This window comes from Apiospora marii (assembly GCF_038362585.1).
Source record: "Apiospora marii strain CBS 49790 chromosome Unknown utg000005l_segment0_segment0, whole genome shotgun sequence".
Lineage (NCBI taxonomy): Eukaryota > Fungi > Ascomycota > Sordariomycetes > Amphisphaeriales > Apiosporaceae > Apiospora > Apiospora marii.
Genome location: NW_027117377.1, coordinates 3,888,031 through 3,911,735, shown reverse-complemented (window position 1 = coordinate 3,911,735; position 23,705 = coordinate 3,888,031). Strand labels below are relative to the sequence as shown.

The following is a 23,705-nucleotide window of genomic DNA, read 5'->3' as shown; positions in this document are numbered from 1 at the left end:
GGTAACCTCGACTGAGAAAAAATCTCCACGCTAAACAGTTGCACTGGCCATTTCCTGCTTGGGCAAAGCACCCTGGAACTTTGGCCGAGCCGTGGGAAGGCATTCTGCGCTTCTGCGTTGCTTTCTCCGTTCACCAGTGCTCCACCTGCCCTCATCTTTTATAAGTGAGGTCTCTTCCCTTCCTACACAACTTCCTTCTTCCTTTTCCCTTACGCGCCTCTGTCAGAACGGACGACTAGGTTGACGTGCCTCTCCTCTCTTCTCCCTGGACTTTATAATCCTGGACAACAACCTAAAGAAGAACCACTTCAGCATCTCTTCAGCATTCCTTTTGGGAACTGCCGACTCTCTCGTACACACCTAGCATCCTTGGATCGCGACCTAATTTACTACAACAATTGCCATCCCAACAAGGAAGCTCGTCAGCTTACCATAATAATTCACACTCGCCAGCCATGGCTGAGTCACAACCTGCCGGCGCACCGGCGCTGAACACCAACATTGAGTCCGGCAAGTTCGACGAGAAGGAACGCCACGCCGACCCTGCCCCCGCCAAGGTCAAGGCTGAGAACGACGATGACGAAGACGAGGACATCGACGCCCTGATTGAGGACCTCGAGTCCCAAGATGGCGGCGATGACCTGGATGAGGAGGAAGGCGACGTCAGCCCCGCTGCCGGCCGTACCGTCCCCGAGGACATGCTCCAGACTGATACTCGGTAAGATACACCCCCACACTCCACTCTCGCCGATGGCACTAGAAGCTAACAACCTTGCAGCATGGGTCTCACAGAAAGCGAAGTCACTAGCCGTCGCAGAAAGTTCGGTCTCAACCAGATGAAGGAGGAGAAGGAAAACCTGATTCTCAAGTTCTTCTCTTACTTCGTCGGTCCTATCCAGTTCGTCATGGAGGCTGCGGCCGTCCTGGCTGCTGGTCTTGAGGATTGGATTGATTTCGGTGTCATCTGCGGTCTGCTTCTCCTCAACGCCGTCGTTGGTTTCGTCCAGGAATTCCAGGCCGGCTCCATCGTCGACGAGCTGAAGAAGACTCTCGCTCTTAAGGCTGTCGTTCTCCGTGACGGCACCCTGAAGGAGATTGAGGCCCCCGAAGTTGTCCCTGGTGATATCCTGCAAGTCGAGGAGGGTACCATTATCCCCGCCGATGGTCGCATCGTCACTGAGGATGCTTTCCTTCAAGTCGATCAGTCCGCCATCACTGGTGAGTCCCTTGCTGTCGACAAGCACAAGGGTGACCAGTGCTTCGCTTCCTCTTCCGTCAAGCGTGGTGAGGCCTTCGTCGTCGTTTCCGCCACTGGTGACAATACCTTCGTCGGTCGCGCTGCTGCTCTCGTCAACCAAGCCAACTCTGGTACTGGTCACTTCACCGAGGTTCTCAACGGTATCGGTACTGTGCTTCTGGTTCTCGTCGTCCTTACCAACTTGGTCGTCTGGGTTTCCTCGTTCTACCGATCCAACCCCATTGTCGAAATCCTCCGCTTCACTCTCGCCATCACTATCATCGGTGTCCCCGTCGGTCTTCCCGCCGTCGTTACCACCACCATGGCTGTCGGTGCTGCTTACCTCGCCAAGAAGAAGGCTATCGTTCAGAAGCTGTCTGCCATTGAGTCCCTGGCTGGTGTCGAGATTCTCTGCTCTGACAAGACCGGTACCCTGACCAAGAACAAGCTGTCTCTGTCCGAGCCCTACACCGTTGCTGGCGTTGATCCCGAGGACCTTATGCTCACTGCCTGCCTGGCTGCTTCCCGCAAGAAGAAGGGTATTGATGCTATCGACAAGGCTTTCCTCAAGTCCCTCAAGTACTACCCCCGCGCCAAGGGTGTCCTGTCCAAGTACCACGTCGAGCAGTTCTTCCCCTTCGACCCCGTCTCCAAGAAGGTTACCGCCATTGTCCGCTCTCCCCAAGGTGAGGTCATCACCTGTGTCAAGGGTGCTCCTCTGTTCGTCCTGAAGACCGTCGAGGAGGACCATGCCATCCCTGAGGAGGTCGACCAGGCCTACAAGAACAAGGTTGCTGAGTTCGCCACCCGTGGTTTCCGTTCTCTCGGTGTAGCCCGCAAGCGAGGTGAGGGTGCTTGGGAGATTCTCGGAATCATGCCCTGCTCTGACCCTCCCCGTCACGATACTGCCCGCACTATCAACGAAGCCAAGTCTCTCGGTCTGTCCATCAAGATGCTTACTGGTGATGCCGTCGGTATCGCTCGTGAGACTTCCCGCCAACTCGGTCTCGGTACCAACGTCTACAACGCTGAGCGCCTTGGTCTCGGTGGTGGTGGTGACATGCCCGGTTCTGAGGTCTACGATTTCGTTGAGGCTGCCGATGGTTTCGCCGAGGTCTTCCCCCAGCACAAGTACAACGTCGTCGAGATTCTGCAACAGCGTGGTTACCTCGTTGCCATGACTGGTGACGGTGTCAACGATGCCCCCTCCCTGAAGAAGGCTGATACCGGTATTGCTGTCGAGGGTGCCTCCGACGCTGCCCGCTCTGCTGCCGATATCGTCTTCCTTGCCCCCGGTCTTGGTGCCATTATTGACGCCCTCAAGACTTCCCGTCAAATTTTCCACCGCATGTACGCCTACGTTGTCTACAGAATTGCTCTCTCCATCCATCTCGAGATCTACCTTGGTCTCTGGATCGCCATTCTGAACCGCAGCTTGAACATCATTCTCGTCGTCTTCATCGCCATTTTCGCCGATGTTGCCACCCTTGCCATTGCTTACGACAACGCCCCCTTCTCCAAGTCTCCCGTCAAGTGGAACCTGCCCAAGCTTTGGGGTATGTCCGTCCTTCTCGGTGTTGTTCTGGCTGTCGGTACCTGGATCACTGTCACCACCATGTACGCCGGTGGCATCTCCGAGCAGGGCATCCACGGTGGTATCATCCAGAACTTCGGTAACCTGGACGAGGTCATCTTCCTGCAGGTCTCCCTCACTGAGAACTGGCTGATTTTCATCACTCGTGCCAACGGTCCTTTCTGGTCCTCCATGCCCTCTTGGCAGTTGTCTGGTGCCGTCCTTGTCGTCGACATTGTCGCCACCTGCTTCTGTATCTGGGGTTGGTTCGAGCACGGAGACCCTACCTCCATTGTCGCTGTCGTTCGTGTGTGGATCTTCTCCTTCGGTGTCTTCTGCATCATGGGAGGTCTCTACTACATGCTCCAGGACAGTGTCGGCTTCGACAACCTGATGCACGGCAAGTCGCCCAAGGGCAACCAGAAGCAGCGATCTCTCGAGGATTTCGGTAAGTTTATAAACCCCTCGCTCCCTAGTAATCCCATTGGTCAGTTGGCTAACATGTTTCACAGTCGTTTCGCTCCAACGTGTCTCCACTCAGCACGAGAAGTCTCAATAGACTACCCCGCCATGAAACGGGCGGCGCAAATTGATCGCCAGCACCGTCGGGGAATTCTTGCTTGTGACGGACTCCTGTGGGGACCATCACACTCCTTTTGTTTACCTGTATAAGCGGCCACCGACTTGCCTAATACTGCGAGTCCTTGTGCCCCGGGGGATACTATACCCATCTACAGATTTCCCTAGTCTAGTTTCTAGAAGACCTAATGAAAAAAGTATAAAATAACCGCATTTCTTTCATGACTGTGACGTGATATGGTAAAGTAGATTACGGTGCCCTGCAATTGTAGTCTGCCGTTGAGTTCATCGTTGGCATGGCTGTTGTGTGGCAGGGCTGTTCTTATACTGTCGTTGTGTTGCATTTCCCATTCCACATATCATCGCGTTGTACGTGTAGTCTACACATGTCTAGTGTATATATATATAGGTTCTTGTTGGAAGTTGGTTATGTATGCTGACCCTATCTGTTCATATCTTGTATACACATATATAGCTTACTGGGGCACAACAACGTCCTTGCTGGTGTCGAGCTCTTCGTGTCTGCGCAGATCCATGTCCTTGGCCAACAGAGGAATCACGTATGGGTCGAAGGTCTTCCAGTAAGGGTTCTCCAAGTGGTACTTCTGGCTCTACATTACGGCAAGGCAGGTTGTCTTGTCAGCTCACTGTATCATTGTCGTGGCTGACTGTAGAAGGGAGGAAGAGGAACAACGGGGGGTGATGATGGGACGTACGGATTCCTGCTCGAAACGCTCGACGACGGTGAAGGCGCGGGGGTCCTTGACGTCCTGCATGACGAACCAGTCGACGGTCTCCTTGTCGTTGCGGTAGACGCGGGCGGCCTCGATGAGCTTGAGCTTGAGCTTCTCGATGCACTCGGCATCGTCCTTGGCGTACATGTGGACGGTGAGGGTGTAGACCATCTTGGCGGTTGTTTGGGGGTGCTGTTGCTGGGGGATCTCGGAGGTTAGATGGGTGTCGATCAATGCGCTATGCGGATGTGCATGCAGGCAGGCACTTTGTTCCTTTTTTCCTTAACGGTTGGCTGACTTACATGTTTGGTTATGGGTGGTGTGTATAGGAGGGAGTATTGAGAGGTGTGTCTAAGGTTGCGAGTTGGAGGCGGATGGAGGGGTTACAAGTATTGACTGCACTGAGTCTGAGCGTGTCTGTCTGGTTTCCCCAATTTAGGTGAGGGGTAGCTAGAGAGAGCTAGGGAGCTGCATACGTAGCTAGCTGGGAGCTTGTTCGCTGTACTGCAGCTTACCCGCCTCACTGGTCATACAGGTTCTCTCTTAAAAGATTATTAAATTATTAAATTAAATATATTTCTTAATTAATAATAATAAATAATAAATAACTTTTATAATATTATATATAACTTTAATATATATAATATATTAATAGAATTTTTTTATAATATTTTAAATAATTAATTTCTTTTTTAAATATTATTTATAAGGTTTTAATAAAAATAAAACGTCGTTTTATTTTAAAATTAATTTAATATAATCCTTTATTAAAAAACGCTTTTATATAATTATTAATTAATTATTCTTTTAAATTATTTCTTTTTATATTAATATTATTATTATATTAATATATATTCTTTTTATATATATTAATATTTATTTCTTATTTTCTTTTTATTCTTTTTTATTTTTTTTATTATAATCCGAACCTTTTTAATTTATTAAAATATTTTTATTAATATTAATAATAATAAAGGCTTTAATATCGGTCGTTATAAATTAATATCTTTAATATTTTTTATTATTTAATATTTTAATAAAAATTATTATTTAATTACTTTTTTATTATTTTAATTCTTTATTTTAAAAAATAAATAACTTTAAATTATGAATTTATTTATTAATTTAATTATTATAAAATAACTTAAAACGTTAATTTAACTTTTAACCTTTTATTTTTAAAAAGTTAATTTTAATTAATTTAATATAATAATAATTTTAATAAATTAATATTTAATCTTTTTAAATAAAGAATTATAAATAGACTTTAATATCTTAATTTTTAATCGATTTATTATTCTTTTTCGTTCTTTAAATTACGGATCCTCTTTATTTCTTTCTTTTAAATTATTTTAAATATTTTATCCTTACTTTTTAATAATTAATAATTATAATATTATTTTTTTTAATATTAAATAAAAGTATAAAGAATTATAAATTTAATTAAAAGCTTAATAAAAAGTTTATAAAATAATTATTTATTAATAAATATTATTTTAAAATAATATTATTATATATATTTAAATTTATAAAATTATAATAAAAGAAAAAATTAAAATTAAAATATTATATTAATTTATTAATATTTTATATAATAAAATTATTAATAAATTAAACTTTATAAATTAATAAATATAATATATTATATTAATTAATATTAACTTTATTTATTTTAATAATAATAAATATAATATATTTAAAATATTATAAAAAAAAGTTATTATAAATTAATTTTAAAATTAAATTATATTTAAATATTTTTTATTTTAAAGCTTTTTTTATTAATATATATTTAACCTCTCTTTTTATAATAAATATTTTATAATATATATCCTTTTTAAAATAATTTTTTTTTAAATCCTTTAATTATATTATATTAAATTAAATATTAAATATTATTATAAATATTTTAAATTTATATAAATATATACCTTTATAATTATTAATAATTAAGAAAAAGTTATAATTATTAATAAAAATTAAATTAATAATATTATTAATAATTAAAAAAACGTTACTTTTTCTTTAATAAAAAAATACTTTAACCTTTAATAAAATTAAATATAAATAATATAATTAAATATTTTAAAAGTTTATTATTAAAAGGAAAATTAATTTATTAATTATATAAATAAAAATATAAAGTATTATTAAATTTTTTATTTATTAATTAATATATATTATTTAAAATTAAAGAATATAAAAATAAAATATAATAAATTAAAAAAGCCTTTTTAAATTAATTAAATAAATCTATTTTAAAATAATTAATTTTTATTAATTTTATTAATAAAGATATTAATAAAGAATTAAATAAATATATTATATTTTTTAATAAAATTTATTAAATTATTAATTTATAAAAAGGTTTTATTATTTTTAATAAAGGGTTATTTATAAATTAAAAAATAATCTTTTATATTCCTTTATTCTTTTTTAAATTTAATATTTATTAATTTATTAAATATTATAATTATTATATTATTAATTTAAAAAAGTATATAAAATATATTAAATAATCTAAATAAATAATTTTAATTTAATAATAAATAAAATAAATTAAATTAATTAAATAAAAGAAAATAAAAGATATAATAAAATAATTTAATATTTTATAAATATAAAAAAAGGAAATTTAAATTTTAATAATTTAATTTTAATATAAATAAATAAATCTTAAATTAAATTTAATTTTAATATTAATTAAAATTTAATTAAAAGTTAAAAAAGTTAAAATTAATATTTATTAAAATATTATATTAATTAATTAATTAAATAATTAATTTAATTAATAATTTAATATTAATTATTATAATTAAATTAATTAATAAATTAAACTTTTAATTTAATTAATATATAATTTATAAATAATTAAATAATTTATTATAATTAATAAAAAGATTTAAATTATATTAATTATATTAAAATTTTAAATTTAATTTTAAATTATTTATTAATATAAATTATTTAAAGGTTTAATTATTAATTAATTTTAAATTAATTTTAAAAATTTTTAAATTTATATATATAAAATGTTATTATATAAAGTTAATATAAAAAACATTAAATTTATTTAATATATTTATTTTAAAAAAAAAAATTTAATTATAATAAATATTAAAAACGATATTAATATATATTATAATATATATTTTTATTTTAATAATAATTAAATAAATAATAAATAAAATTTAATATTAATTTAAATTTTAATAAATTAATAATTAATAATAATAAATATTATTTATTATATAAATTATAAATTTATTATATTTTAAATATATTTTATTATATTTTTAATAAACTTTTTAAAAAGGATTAAATATATTAATTTAAAATTTTTTAATAATATATTTAAAATATTTAAAATATTTTTAAAATAATTATTATTAATTAATAATTCGTTATTAATTATTAATAATATTTTATTAATAAATAATATATAAATTAAATTATTTTATTTTATTTTTTAATTTATTAATATAATATTAATTTTTTTATATATATTAAAATAATAAATTAATATAATTTTATTCCGTTTTACGAAAAACGTTAATTTATTATTTATATTAAAAAGAAAATTTATATAAAATTTATTATTTTTTATATAATAAATTAAATTAAATAAATATATAAATTAATTAATTATATAATAATTAATTAATAATAAATTAATAATAATATATTTATTAAATAATTACTTATTAATTTCGATTTTTTTATTTTTTATTTATTAACGTTTTAATATTATTTATTTCGTTATTTCGTTATGACGAATTTTCGAATAACGATTAAAAATTAACGCGGCTTTTTTTTTTTATATTTATATAGTTTTTTTTTAATTTTATAAAAACGCGATATTCGTTATCGAAATCGCGAAAAAATCGATCGTTATTTTTTCCGATTTCTTTTTTCGTTTTTATTTTTTATTAAATAATAAAAAAAAAATATAAATATAAAATTATTTTTTATTTTAATTTTTAAAATATTATATTATTAATAATTTTAATAATATCGAAATATTTTAATTTTAATAAATTAATAAATTTAATAAAATATTTTAATTTTAAAACGTTATAATATATAATTAATAAAATAATTTTTTTAAAATTATTAAAAACGCTTTTTACGAGCGCGTATAATATAATATCGTTATTAATATTAATATTTATTATAATATATATAAATAAATATTAAAACTTAATAATTATATATATATTTAATAATATATAAAAAATTAAAATTAAGTAATAAATAATAATATATATATATATATATATATAATAAAAAAAAGAAATAAATTATAAGTTTTAAAAAACGTTTATTATAAAAATTTATATTTATTTTTAAAAGTTTTTTTTTAAAAATTTATATAAAATTAATATTTATATATGTTAATTTTAAAAATTTTATTATTTAATATAAATAATTTTTAATAAATTTTAAATTTATATAATATAAACGAGTAATTCTTTTTTTAATAATTAAATATAATATTATTATAAGTTTCGGGTTTATTTTAAATTTTATATTATAAAAAATAATAAATAATTATAATTAAAAATTATAATAAAAAAAAGGTTTAATATTTATTATTTATTATTATTAAAAATTTAATTTTTTTAATTTTATTATTTAAAATACTTATTTATTTTAATATAAAGTTATTATTAATTTATATTATTATTTATTTATTTTATATTATTTATATTAATTATATATAATATATATTAAAAAAAATTTTTTAAATAAATATAATTTTATTATTAAATTATAATATAAATTTTAATAACGTTTATAAATTAAAATTTAAAATTAATTAATAAATTAATAAATAAATAAATTAAATAATTAATAAAAATAATTAAATAATAATAAAAAAATTAATTAATTAATTAATTATAAATTAAATTTTATAATTATAATATAAATTTTAATAATATTTATAAATTAAAATTTATAATTAATAAATAAATTAATAAATTAATAATAAAGTAATTAATAAAATATATTTAATTAAAAAAACTTTAATTAAAATTAATTTATTTTAAAAAAATATTAATTTTAATATAAATTAAAGTAATTTTAAAAATATTAAAAATTAAATAAATTTAATTTAAAATTTAATAAATTAGAATTTAATATTTTTAATATTTATTTTATAAAAGATATTAATTTATTATTTATATTAAAAAGAAAATTTATATAAAACGTATTATTTTTTATATAATAAATTAAATTAAATAAATATATAAATTAATTAATTATATAATAATTAATTAATAAAAAATTAATAATAATATATTTATTTAAAAATTATTTATTAATTTTAATTTATTTATTTCCTATTTATTAATAATAATTTTTTCCTTTTAATTAATTAAATTAATTTATAATTTTATTATATTAACTTTTATTAAATTTATTTAAAAATTCCACGATTTTTAAAATTTTATTTCCGTTTTATATATATATAAATATACCTTTTATTATTTAATAATTTTAATAACGGTTTTCGCCGTTATATATTTTATATATAATATATAAATTATATATATAAAAAATTATATATTATAATAATTTAAAAAATATATTATTAAATATAATTTTAAATATTTTAAAATTAAATTTATTAAAAGCGATATAATAATTAATAAATCGATAAAGGAGGTATAAATATTAATATATTTATATATACATGGAGAAAATAAAGAGAAAAAAAAAGACATTAATTAATTAATGGATAGAATAAATTTAAAAAGTAGGTCGTTTCTACCTTTAAAGACCGCCTACCTAATTAGGTTTAATATTTAATTTCCCTTTATTATTTATTTTATTTAAATAAATTCCTTTATTAAAATTTATTAAATACTAGCGACGGAAAAAACTTTTAACTATTTTCAATTAATTTATATTATATTTAAAAGTAAGCGGCATAAAATATTATTATAAATATTTATTTTAATTCTTTATTACTTTATAAGATTTATTATATTTTCGTTTAAGCGTTATATATACCTTTATTTCGTTTATAGTTTATATATTATTATTTTTAATAAAGGTTTTTTAAAGACGTTTTTTTAATCGTTTAAATTCGGCTTATAGTATAAATTATATACTATATTAAAAAATATGCCGTATTTTTTAAAGTAAAATTTACATTAATTTATTTCTTTTATAATATTAATATTTTTCAATTAATTTTTTTAATTTATTTAAAATATCCTTTAATTCTTAAATATTAAGTTTATAATTATAGCTTTTTTATTTAATTAAATAATTATATTCGTTATATTAACAATTAAGTTAATATTTAATAATTATTTTTAATTTACATTAAATTAAATCGTCATTTTATTTTATTTTAATTAATCCTAATAGCCGTAATATTTATTTAAATAAATCCTTTTTTTAAAGTATAAGCGTTAAATATTTAACCGATATAATAAAATAGATACGGTAATTATTAAAAAAGTTTAATTTATATATTAAAGGGCCAACTTTTTTAAGTATAATTTAAAGTTTAAATTTTTATTAAAAGAATTTCCGTAATAATTTTTTAAATAAATTATAACTATAATAAAACTTTAAATAAATTTTATCGTTAACGATAAAATCGATCGTATAATAATAATTATTATAACAATATTTTATTATAATTACAATAAAATTTATAACGAACTTAATATCCTTATAAATATAATTCCTTATAAATCTTATATCGGCGAAGGCGCGTTTTATTTCGTCGGTATTAATAATAATATTTATCGGATTCGGAAATTTATATTTAAATAATTATTTATATAGTATTAATTTAATCGTTTATAAAAAAACGCTATTTAAATTCTATTATAACGTTAAAATAAAATTAACTTAATTATATTTAAGGTTTATAAAGTTTTAATATTAAATTATTAATTCAACTTTTTAATTTTTATATTTTAAAAACCTATTATTTTAAAAGTATTAAATAATAATTATAAATAAATTAATTTATAACGTAAATTAAAAACTTTTTTAAAAATCGTTTATAAATTTTTTATCGCGGTTAAAAATAATATTTTTTAAGATTTTTTAATTATATATTATAAATATAATTAAGAAAATAAAGCTTTAATTTTTTATTATATATTTTTTATTTTTAAAAATAAATAAAGTTTATTTTAATATAAGGTAAAAAATAGTAAGTAAAGCGTTAAAATATATTATATAAGGTTTATTTTTAAATTATTATAAAGTTTCTTTTAAAACTATTTTAAATAAAATAATAATAAAATTAATAATAATAATTCGTATTAATAATAAGTTTTTATATTATATTAAAATATAATTTTTAAAACTTTATTATTTATTTATATTATTAATTATATATATTAAATAATATATTTTATATTTTTTTATATAATATTTTTTTTATTTAAATGTAAAATTAAATAAAGAATTTATTATACGTTTTAAATTAAAATAATAACGGTTATTATACGCTATTTATAAAAATTTATATATTATTTTATAAAATATATATAAATATTTTTTTTTTTATATATCGATATTATATAATAATTTATATTAAAATTTAAATAAATAATTAAAGCGAGTTATATTATAATAATTAAATATCGTATTATTTATAATAACGTTTTTTAAATTATTAATTAATTTTATAAATTTAATATTTTTTTAATATATTTTTATTATATAATTTTTTATTTTTAATTTTATTAAAATTTTAATTTAAATAAATTATATTTCGTTTAAAATAATTAATTTATTTATTTATTTAAAAGTATTTTATTTTATTTTTAATTAATTAAATATATTAGGAATAAAATTAATTTTATTTATTATATAATAAATTTAAAAATTATATTAAAAAAAATAAATAAAAACGTTTATTAATTTTTAATTAAATTTATTTCTATTTTATAAAAAACGTTAATTTATTATTTATATTAAAAAAAAAATTTATATAAAACTTATTATTTTTTATATAATAAATTAAATTAAATAAGTATATAAATTAATTAATTATATAATAATTAATTAATAATAAATTAATAATAATATATTTATTAAATAATTATTTGTTAATTTTAATTTTTTTATTTTTCGTTTATTAACGTTTTAATATTATTTATTTTATTATTTTATTACGATAAATTTTTAAATAATAATTAAAAATTAACGTAGTTTTTTTTTTTAACTTTATAAAAACGCGATATCCGTTATTAAAATCGTAAAAAAATCGGTTATTATTTTTTTCGATTTCTTTTTTCGCTTTTATTTTTTATTAAATAATAAAAAAAAAATATAAATATAAAATTATTTTTTATTTTAATTTTTAAAATATTATATTATTAATAATTTTAATAATATCGAAATATTTTAATTTTAATAAATTAATAAATTTAATAAAATACTTTAATTTTAAAACGTTATAATATATAATTAATAAAATAATTTTTTTAAAATTATTAAAAACGTTTTTTATAAACGTATATAATATAATATTATTATTAATATTAATATTCGTTATAATATATATAAATAAATATTAAGATTTAATAATTATATATATATTTAATAATATATAAAAAATTAAAAATAATAATATATATATATATATATATAATAAAAAAAAGAAATAAATTATAAATTTTAAAAAACGTTTATTGCGAAAATTTATATTTATTTTTAAAAGCTTTCTTCGAAAATTTATATAAAACCGATATTTATATATATTAATTTTAAAAACTTTATTATTTAATATGAATAATTTTTAATAAATTTTAAATTTATATAATATAAATAAATAATTCTTTTTTTAATAATTAAATATAATATTATTATAAATTTTAAATTTATTTTAAATTTTATATCGTAAAAAATAATAAATAATTATAATTAAAAGTTATAATAAAAAAAAAACTTAATACTTATTATTTATTATTATTAAAAGTTTAATTTTTTTAACTTTATTATTTAAAATATTTATTTATTTTAATACGGAATTATTATTAATTTATATTACTATTTATTTATTTTATACTATTTATATTAATTATATATAATATATATTAAAAAAAAAAAAAAAAATTTTAAATAAATTAAATTTATTTATATTTATTATATTTAAAATAATTTAATTAAAAATTTCTTTTATTATATTATAATTTATTAAAACGATTATAAAAAAGTTTATAAATTATATTATAATTTTTATCCGTTATATTATTTAAATAAAATAAGCGATTTTAAATTTAAATAATTTATATTATATTTTAAAAAATAATAAATAATAATTTAAAAATATAATAAATAAAATAACGCTAGTTAAAATTAAAAAGTTAAGTTATTATTTATATTTGTTTTTAATATAAAATAGTATAACTTTAAATCTTTTTTTAAAAGATCTGTTAATTTAAATAAATAATTATTATTTAAAATTTTAATAATTTAAATTTATTTTATTATATATAGTTTTTTATAATATTTCGAATAATTATAATTTAGTTTCGATTAAAATAAATAACGTAACGTTATAATAAATTTATTTTTTAAATAAATTTTTATTAATTATTTTATTTTATTTTCGTTTTTTAATTAATAATTTAAATTTTTTTTTTATAAAAACTTAAATAATTATATATAGTAAAAAATTAAATATTTAAGAAATTTTATATTTTTAAAGTATTATTTAAAGCTTTATAAATTAATTAAAAAAGTTAATTATTTAATTATTATAAAATATTTTTTAATTATATTAAGTTTAAATATATTAATTTTAAATTTTAATAATTTAATTAATAAATATTTAAAAAAAAATTTCTTTAAATTTATAGCGATATTTTTTAATTTAAATAAGTTAAAAATCGTATAAATATAATAAATATAGTTTTCGAAAGTTTTTAAAAAAATTACGATATTATCGATAAAAATATAATAAAATATTTTATATAATTTTAATAATTTATTTATAAATCGTTATATATATATTATAAAGTTTTTAAAATTTATAAATATTATTATTAATTTTTCGAAACTTTTATAATTTATAACGATAAATTTATTTTAAAATTTAAAATAAATTTAAAATTAATAATAAAATTAAATTATATTAATAATAATAATTTATTCGCGATTACGAATATTATTAATTATTTTAATTTATAATAATAAGGAATAAAAATTAAATATTATAATAAAGTTAAATAAATAAAAATTAATAACGGCTTTTATTTTTAATTCGTTATAAACGTATTTTTAAATAATAAATAAAAAGGTAATAAATAAGTATAATTTATTAATTTATTTAAACCGTCTTTTTTTATATAATATATTATAAATTTTATTTAATACTTATTAATTTTTTTAATTAAAAAGATATATATATAAATTTAATTTTTTATTATATTATTTTTTTATTAAAGGAATTTTTATTTATTAACTTTTAAATATATTTATAATTTTTTAATTATATTAAATATTTAAATATTTATTAATAATTTTAATTAATTTAATAGTTTAAATAAAATTAACGGTATATATTTTTATTTTTTTAAAAGTTTTTTATTTAAAAAGATTTTAAAATTTATTAATATTAAAAATAAAATATAAATTTATAATTTTAAGTTTATTAAAAGTTAAATTATTTAACGAGGAAATTAAAAATAAATAATTATCGGAATTCGCGATTATATTAAATATATAATTAAATATAAATATTAATAAATTTACGGAAATTAGATTTATAATTAATATAAATATATCGATTTTAAATATAAATAAAGTTATTTTAAATATAATAATTATAATAATAAAGTTTATATTAAATTTTATATTAATTAAAATAAAACGGTTGGTATCGATATTAAATAAGAAAAGTATTATTAAATTAATTAAAAGTTATTATATAATTAAAATAATAATTATATTTATAAAAATTAAAATAAGTTTTATATTAATTTTAGTTATTACGGTAATAATTATTAATATAATTATAAAATTTTTTTAAAAAATATATAAAAAATTATTATTAATATTTTTATTAATAAAATTTAATTTTTATTTTTTATTAATTTTTATAAATTTATTTATATTATTTATTATTAAGATTATTTAAGTCGATTTAACGTTTATAATAACGTTTATAATAAAAACGTTTTAAGAATAGAAATAAAAATTATAATTTTTTAAGAGTAATTTATAATTTATTTTAATATAAATAGATTTTTTTAAAAATAAAATAATTTTAGATTTATTAATAATTTTATAATTATATAAGTAAAAACGAAATATAGTTTTAAATAAGGATATAAAATTATAAAATTTTTTATATTTAACTTTATTTATTTTATAATTAATATTGGTTTAATATAAAATAAAAAAGTTATTAATAAATAAGATATTAAATTAAAAATTATTAAATACTTAACTTTTTATAATTATTTTATTAAAGATAAGTTTTTTAATATTATTATATTTTATAAATTAAAATATAAACTTTATTTATTTATTTATTTTAATTTTATTTTTATTAATATTTTATAATTTATTAAGCTTTTTTTTAATAATATATTTTAAAATTTTTAAAAATTCTTTATTAATAAAAATTATAAAAGTTTCGTTATTTAAATATATATATATTATATCGTTATTAAGGGTTGTTTTAATTAAAATATAAAAATAAATATAATCGAAAAGGGTAAAAAAATCGCTATTTAAAATAAATAGTATTTTTTATATAATAAGCTTTTTTTTATTAATATTAATTTTCGGTAAAATTTTTAATTTTTTAAAATTTATTTTTAAAAAATTAAATTTTTTAAAATTATAAAATTTATTATATATATAAATATAATTAAATAATATATTTTAAAAAAGGAATTCCTTTATATAATAATAATATATTCGTTTATTAAGTATTAACGAAATAAATATATTTAATTCCGAATATTTAAATATATATTTTTTAATTTATTTTTTATTATAAAATATATTATAATATTTAAAATAGTTTTTATTTTAATTAAATATAAAATATTTATATTTAATATTTTTATTATTATTAAATTTAAAAATTTTTAATATAATATTATTTTTATTATTATTTATAAAATATATTTTTTTATTATCCTAATTTTAAGAATTAATTTAATCGCGTTAATTATCGCGGTTATATTTATTATTTCGTTAATTATTTATTTAATAAAAAATTAAACTTTTTTTAAAGTATTCTTTTTTTATTTAAGGGCGGTATTACTTATTTTAATTATTTTTATATAAATATAACGGGGTATTATAAAAATTATACCGAAAGGTATAAGAGTTAAAATAAAGAAATAGCGATTATAAGGTATATAAAATTAAGTTTAAAGTTAAGAATTAGTTTTAAATTAATATAAGTTTAACTTTATTTAATTAATTATATTAATCGGAACGTTTTTAATTATAATTATTATAAAATTTTATATAGAAATTAATATAATATAAAAATATAATATTTTTTATAAAAGTTATTTAATTTAAATATATATAAATAAAATAGGTTAATAAAAGTAATTATAAATATTATTAAATTTCGACGTTTATTATAAATTAAATTTAAATTAATATAATATAGGTATTAAAGTTATAACTATTTAATATTCCTATTTAATGAAAGTATTAGATTATTTTAATAAAATATTATTTTAAAGCGTTGATATTATTAATTATTTCGTGAATAATTAAATGAGTAGTTATTTATTTTTTAATAATATTATAAGCGTTTAATTTAAATTTATTATAAAGGACGTTTATTATTTATATTAATTTTATTTAATATAATTTATTTTTTTAAAATATAATAAATTCCTCGTTTTATTAAATTAAAGCGTTATTTTTAAATAATATTTTAAAAATAATTAAAATTTAATACGTTATAAAATTATTTAAGTTATTTATAAAACTTCGAATTTATATAAAAAATAAATTAACGTTTAAAAAAATAATATTTTTTTTATTATATATAATATTTAAATTATCGAAATTATTTTAATTAAAATTAAAAATTCCTAAATTTTTATATTTTAAACGTAAATTTAATACTTTTTATATTTTAAGTATTAAGGAGTTAATTAAAAGCGGGGGTAGATTAAATATAAAAGGAATACTTATTAAAAGTAATAAAATCGGTTAATTATTATTAATTAAAGTAACGTTAATTTTTTTATTTATATTATTATTAATTTTATTTCTTATATTTTTAATTTTTTTAAATAAAATAATTTATAAATTATCGAATATAATATTTATATTATTTTAAATAATTTACGCGGTGTTTTTTATAAAATTTAAGAGTTTATCGATTACGGTTTTAATGCGATTAATACGATTATTAAGATTTAAAATTATTTCTTTATTAACGTTGAATTTATAATAAATATAGCCGATTATTTTAAATTTATTTTTTTAATCGATAAATCTATTTTTTCGCGGTTAATTTAAAGCCGGTTTCGAATTCGATATAATTATTTAATCGATTATCGCGCCTTTAAAATCGGGGTAAATTATAAAACAAAGAAGCGTTAGTTTATTAAACGCGTTAAATAGTTTATTAAGGACATTAATAAAGGGTATATCGGGATATTTATTTAGTATTAAGTTTAATATAAACGATTAATAAATTTATAATTAAATAATAAATAGAAATAGAAATAGGATATAAATATAAAATAAAAATAAAAAAATAAAATTATTAATTTTTTAATATATTAAAACTTTAATTAAAAAAAAAATATTTTTAAATTAATAAATATATATTAATAATAATTATTAAAACTTTATTAATTATAAAAAGGAATTATAATATTTATAATAATAATAATAATTATTAAAACTTTATATATTAAAGTTATTTAAAATTAAATTAATATATATAATTAATTAATTAATAAAAATATTTATTAAATCGTATTCGTAAGAGTTTAAGGTATTTAATTAATTAATTTATTAAATTTAAATTTTTAGATTATTATAAATAATCGCGATTTAATTTTATATATTAAAACTTTAACGAAATTAATAATAATATAAGAAATATATCGGGTTTTTAGTTTTTTAAATTAATTATAAATATAAATAAACGTTTTATAGAAATATTATTATTTAATAAATTAATAAAAAAGGTATAAATATTAATATATTTATATATATATAAAAAAAAAAAAAAAAAAGAAAAGGCGCTAATTAATTAGTAGATAGAATAGACTTAAAAAGTGGGTCGTTTCTATTTCTAAAGACCGTTTGCCTAATCGGGTTTAATACTTAATTTCCTTTTATTATTTATTTTATTTAAGTAGGTCCCTTTATTAAGGCCTATTAATAATTATAAAAATAAAACTTTTTAAAAAATTAAAATTTAATTATTAATATAACGATATTAATTTTATTAAAATTATTAAAAATATCCTTTATAAATATATATAATATAACGTTATTATTATTATTAATATTTATTATAATATATATAAATAAATATTAAAATTTAAATAATTATATATATATTTAATAATATATAAAAAATTAAAATAATAAATAATAATAATAATATATATATATATATATATAATAAAAAAGAGAAATAAATTATAAATTTTAAAAAATTTTTATTATAAAAATTTATATAAAACTAATATTTATATATATTAATTTTAAAAATTTTATTATTTAATATAAATAATTTTTAATAAATTTTAAATTTATATAATATAAATAAATAATTCTTTTTTTAATAATTAAATATAATATTATTATAAACTTTAAATTTATTTTAAACTTTATATTATAAAGAATAATAAATAATTATAATTAAAAGTTATAATAAAAAAAGGATTTAATATTTATTATTTAAAATATTTATTTATTTTAATATAAAATTATTATTAATTTATATTATTATTTATTTATTTTATATTATTTATATTAATTATATATAATATATATTAAAAAAAATAATTTAAATAAATAAATACTTTTAATATAAATTTAATAAATATATATAAATTAAATTTAATATATATTTTTAATTAAATTTAAATAATTTTTAATTAATTTTTAATATAAATAATAATATATATATAATAAAGTTTATAAAATTGATTTAAAATATATATAAAAATATATATTTTAAATAAAGAAATAATATTAATTAATATATATTATTTAAAGTCGAGGAATATAAAAATAAAATATAATAAATTTAAAAAGTCCTTTTAAATTAAATAAATAAACCTATTTTAAAAAGATTAATTCTTATTAATTTTATTAATAAAGATATTAATAAGGAATTAAATAAATTTATTATACCTTTTAATAAAACTTATTATTAATAATATATTTTATTATTATTATTAAACTTTATTAAAAAATACCTTTAATATTAATTTATTTAAAATAATATATTAATTTATAAATTAAAATTAATAAAAATTTAAATTATTAATAACTTCTCTTTTAATAAATTTATTAATTTCTTTTTTAAAAATTTTAATATAAATATTATTAAAAACCTTTAATTTAAAATAAAAAAGGATATTAAAAACCGCTATTTTTATAAAATTAATAATTAAACTCTTTTATATAAAATTTAAAATACTTTTAATAATATTAAATATAATTTTCTTTAAAAATTAATTTATTTAATATTTATATAATTTTAATCTATAATTATTAAAAGTAATATATTAATTAAATATTAATTATATTATTTTTTATTAAAATTAAATTTTAATATAATTTTAATTAAATTAAAGTTTTTATATATTATTATATAAATTAATAATAATTAACTTTTAAAATATTAAGAAATATTATAAAAATCGATTTATTTATTTTATTTATTAATTTAATATATTTAAAATCAATTAATATTAATAATTATTTAATTACTTTAAAAGAATTTAAAAACGTTATAAAATCGATTAATATATAATTATTTTATTTATTTAAAATTTTTTTTTTTAATATATATTATATATAATTAATATAAATAATATAAAATAAATAAATAATAATATAAATTAATAATAATTCTATATTAAAATAAATAAATATTTTAAATAATAAAGTTAAAAAAATTAAACCTTTAATAATAATAAATAATAAATATTAAATCTTTTTTTTATTATAACTTTCGATTATAATTATTTATTATTCTTTATAATATAAAATTTAAAATAAACCCGGAACTTATAATAATATTATATTTAATTATTAAAAAAGGAATTATTTATTTATATTATATAAATTTAAAATTTATCGGAAATTATTTATATTAAATAATAAAATTTTTAAAATTAACGTATATAAATATCGATTTTATATAAATTTTTAAAAAAATTTTTTAAAAATAAATATAAATTCTTATAATAAACGTTTTTTAAAATCTATAATTTATCTCTCCTTTTTATTATATATATATATATATATATATATATATATTACTATTTATTATTTTAATCCTTTATATATTATTAAATATATATATAATTATTAAATCTTAATACTTATTTATATATATTATAATAAATATTAATATTAATAACGATATTATATTATATATATTTATAAAAAATACTTTTAATAACGTTAAAAAAGTTATTTTATTAATTATATATTATAACGTTTTAAAATTAAAATATTTTATTAAAATTAAAATACCTTAATATTATTAAAATCGTTAATAATATAATATTTCGAAAGTCGAAATAAAAAATAACTTTATATTTATATTCTTTTTTTATTATTTAATAAAAAATAAAAATAAAGAAGGAAATTAAAAGAGATAATAATTAATTCTTTTATAATTTCGATAACGAATACCGCGTCTTTATAAAGTTAAAAAAAAAACCGTATAAATATAAAAAAGGAGGTTATATTAATCTTTAATCGCTATTTAAAGACTCGTTATAACGAAATAATAAAACAAATAATACTAAAATATTAATAAGCGGGAAATAAAGTTAAAAAAGTAAATCGAAATTAATAAATAATTATTTAATAAATATATTATTATCAATTTATTATTAATTAATTATTATATAATTAATTAATTTATATATTTATTTAATTTAATTTATCGTATAAAAAGTAATAAATTTTATATAAATTTTCTTTTTAATATAAATAATAATTTAACGTTCTTTATAAAATGGAATTATTTTATTTAATTTAAAAAAAAATTAAAAATATTATAAAAAAAGTTAATATATAATATAATATAATTATTTAAATATATATTATAATTAATTTATTTAATATTTATATATTTAATATAATTTTATTAATAAAATATAAAATATCTATAAGGGTTCGAAATTAATAAACTTTCAAGGGGTCAAGTGTATGAGTAATGCGCCCAACAGCGTACAACTACGTAACCACCGGGCTTCACTATCGCTATCACTATCGACACGACCCCATACAAAAATCATCGCGAGAACCATCACGTGATCTCGCGTACCTGGCTTCTCCCAAAGCCAAACTTGGGCGACGTATTGAATACTGGGGAGGGAAGAAGATTACTCACTGCGACCGTTGCAGAGTTTTTCGTTGGCACCCCATCCTCACGTTTGCGATGCCCTGCAATAGTACCAGTCACAATGAGGGAGATCCCAGGTTACTTCTACGGCAAGTCATGACCCTCGTCCGGCCCATCCGTGGTACTCTATATGCCGGATTTCTTTACTAACAATCCAGCAGATGAAGAGAAGAAACGCTACTTCAAAGTGGAAAGTAGCCGGACCGCCCCTTCGACCTCGGCCTATTCCTCTGACAATGTCAAGAAGCGCCGGCTGGAGAGCCAGGAGGCCGCGGCCGTCCTCCAGCGGCTGAGCCTGGAAAAGGGACGGCTGAAACGCTCCCACCTCATGAACGATGCCTTGATAGGAGGGGTCTATGCTCGCGAATATGGTATTGTTCGCCGAGACGTCCAGCAGGCCGGCTATGCCAAGGGTATCGTCGAAAAGGGTGTCCTTCCCCTGGCCGATGCCCGCTGGCGCTCGAGCACCAACATCCAGCAACTGTGCGTTATCGGCGCCGATACCAAGACGGGGCTGGGAGTAGCATATGCAAGTAAGTTGAGCAGAGGCCGGCGGTGCGATGGCAAGAAATTATACAATCTACCGAGCCAGTTTCTGACATTGTACTAGCCTTGGATGAGCTGCTGCTATTCTCGACATACATCCCTAGGGATCGCAATGGAAGGTGAGTATCAATATTGCTCGGCCCTGGGGCTGAACGAGCTGTCTCTCATCATCTGACATATATGTTGTTCTAGAGCCCATCGACAGTTGCTTGCCAACTACAACACGCCCCGCGGCAACCCCTACAACGAGCTGGCAGTGTCACAGATATCAGACATCAAGTTTCATAAGCCCTCCACGACAGTCCTAGTCGCGAGCCGCGCCCCTGGCAGGGATATGTCGCTTTGGAGGTTCCGGCCTCTCGAAGCACCCGAAAACTCCACAGCAACAACCCCCCAGTGGCTTCTTGGATGGGGAGTGGGAGACTCAGAAAGCCCCTTTACCAACGTGCGCATCCCCGGCCACAACCGTAAAATCACGGACTATCAGATCAACGTTATTGCTCCCGGGCCAGCTGCCTCATCTACCGTGTGTGCGATTGGGTCCAATCGTGGCATTCTGCAATGGGATGCCGAAAGAGACCCCCGGTGGCTGGCACCCTCGATCCACGCCACAACCTACGCAGAGTAAGTGACTCTCGAGTGCTCAAGTTAGCCCACACATTACTCCGCCGTTGCCTTATCCCCTCTCTAAATAGACTGTTTACTGCATAGAAGAATGCGTTACTAACCCCGAGAATCGATAGGGTATATCGTGATATATTTGCCCTGGAGTTTATGGATGAACATCCATCGATCTTGTTAGCCGGAGGGCGCCCAGGGCATCTCTCGATCAAGGATGTCCGCGATCGCAACGACGATACCCGGAACGTCTCCAAGAGGCTCGGCTCGCCCATAACCCACATCAAGTCCCTGAACGAGCACAACGTCCTCGTCAGCGGCCTCAAGAACGCCATGGCCGTCTACGACGTCCGCATGCTGCGCAGCAGCAACAACAACAACAACGCACGAGCGAATCGGCGTCACCCCACCCTCGCGCACGTTATGCCAGTGGTCCAGTTCCCCGATTATCGCAATGGCCCGCATATCCAGATCGGGCTCGACGTCGATCGGGAGCAGGGCATCGTTGCGGCTGCTCATGACGACGGCAAAGTGGCCGTCTATTCCACCAAGACGGGCCACCGCCTGCAGTCGCCGGACATTGACCAGATCCGGTCGCACCGTGGCGTCATCCAGTCACTCCAGTTCGAGACGATGCCGCGGGATAATCATCCCACACTCTTTGTCGGCAACGGCAGTAACCTCCACACCTACTCCTTTGGCGTAAGGAACTTGGACGACGAAGCATAAGATACATGGTGGATGGCAGCCCGTTCCTTGCATCGATAAATTTGAGTTATAGCATCGTGGACAGCATCAGCCAGTGTTTGTTATTATGACCTTTTGTATTACCAACAT

General features: G+C 21.3%; 3 protein-coding genes across 3 annotated transcripts; 2 read left to right on the top strand and 1 right to left on the bottom strand.

Annotated features, from left to right (window-relative positions):
- Positions 1-455: 455 nt before the first annotated feature.
- Positions 456-3,374, top strand: PG985_009105 (H+-transporting ATPase; the record flags this gene model as incomplete). The annotated part of the gene is made up of 3 exons (XM_066828873.1): positions 456-718; positions 779-3,258; positions 3,323-3,374. 3 exons carry the CDS (start codon positions 456-458, stop codon positions 3,367-3,369), a joined length of 2,790 nt encoding a protein of 929 aa, XP_066683785.1. The 3' UTR covers positions 3,370-3,374.
- A 491-nt stretch (positions 3,375-3,865) lies between these two features.
- Positions 3,866-4,294, bottom strand: PG985_009104 (uncharacterized protein; the record flags this gene model as incomplete). Its single annotated transcript, XM_066828872.1, has 2 exons — positions 3,866-4,000; positions 4,106-4,294. The coding sequence occupies 2 exons, from the start codon at positions 4,292-4,294 to the stop codon at positions 3,866-3,868; spliced, it is 324 nt and encodes a 107-aa protein (XP_066683784.1).
- A 17,471-nt stretch (positions 4,295-21,765) lies between these two features.
- PG985_009103 (uncharacterized protein) lies at positions 21,766-23,597 on the top strand (the record flags this gene model as incomplete). The annotated part of the gene is made up of 5 exons (XM_066828871.1): positions 21,766-21,781; positions 21,866-22,237; positions 22,315-22,369; positions 22,443-22,874; positions 22,994-23,597. The coding sequence occupies 5 exons, from the start codon at positions 21,766-21,768 to the stop codon at positions 23,595-23,597; spliced, it is 1,479 nt and encodes a 492-aa protein (XP_066683783.1).
- Between the last annotated feature and the right edge of the window lie 108 nt (positions 23,598-23,705).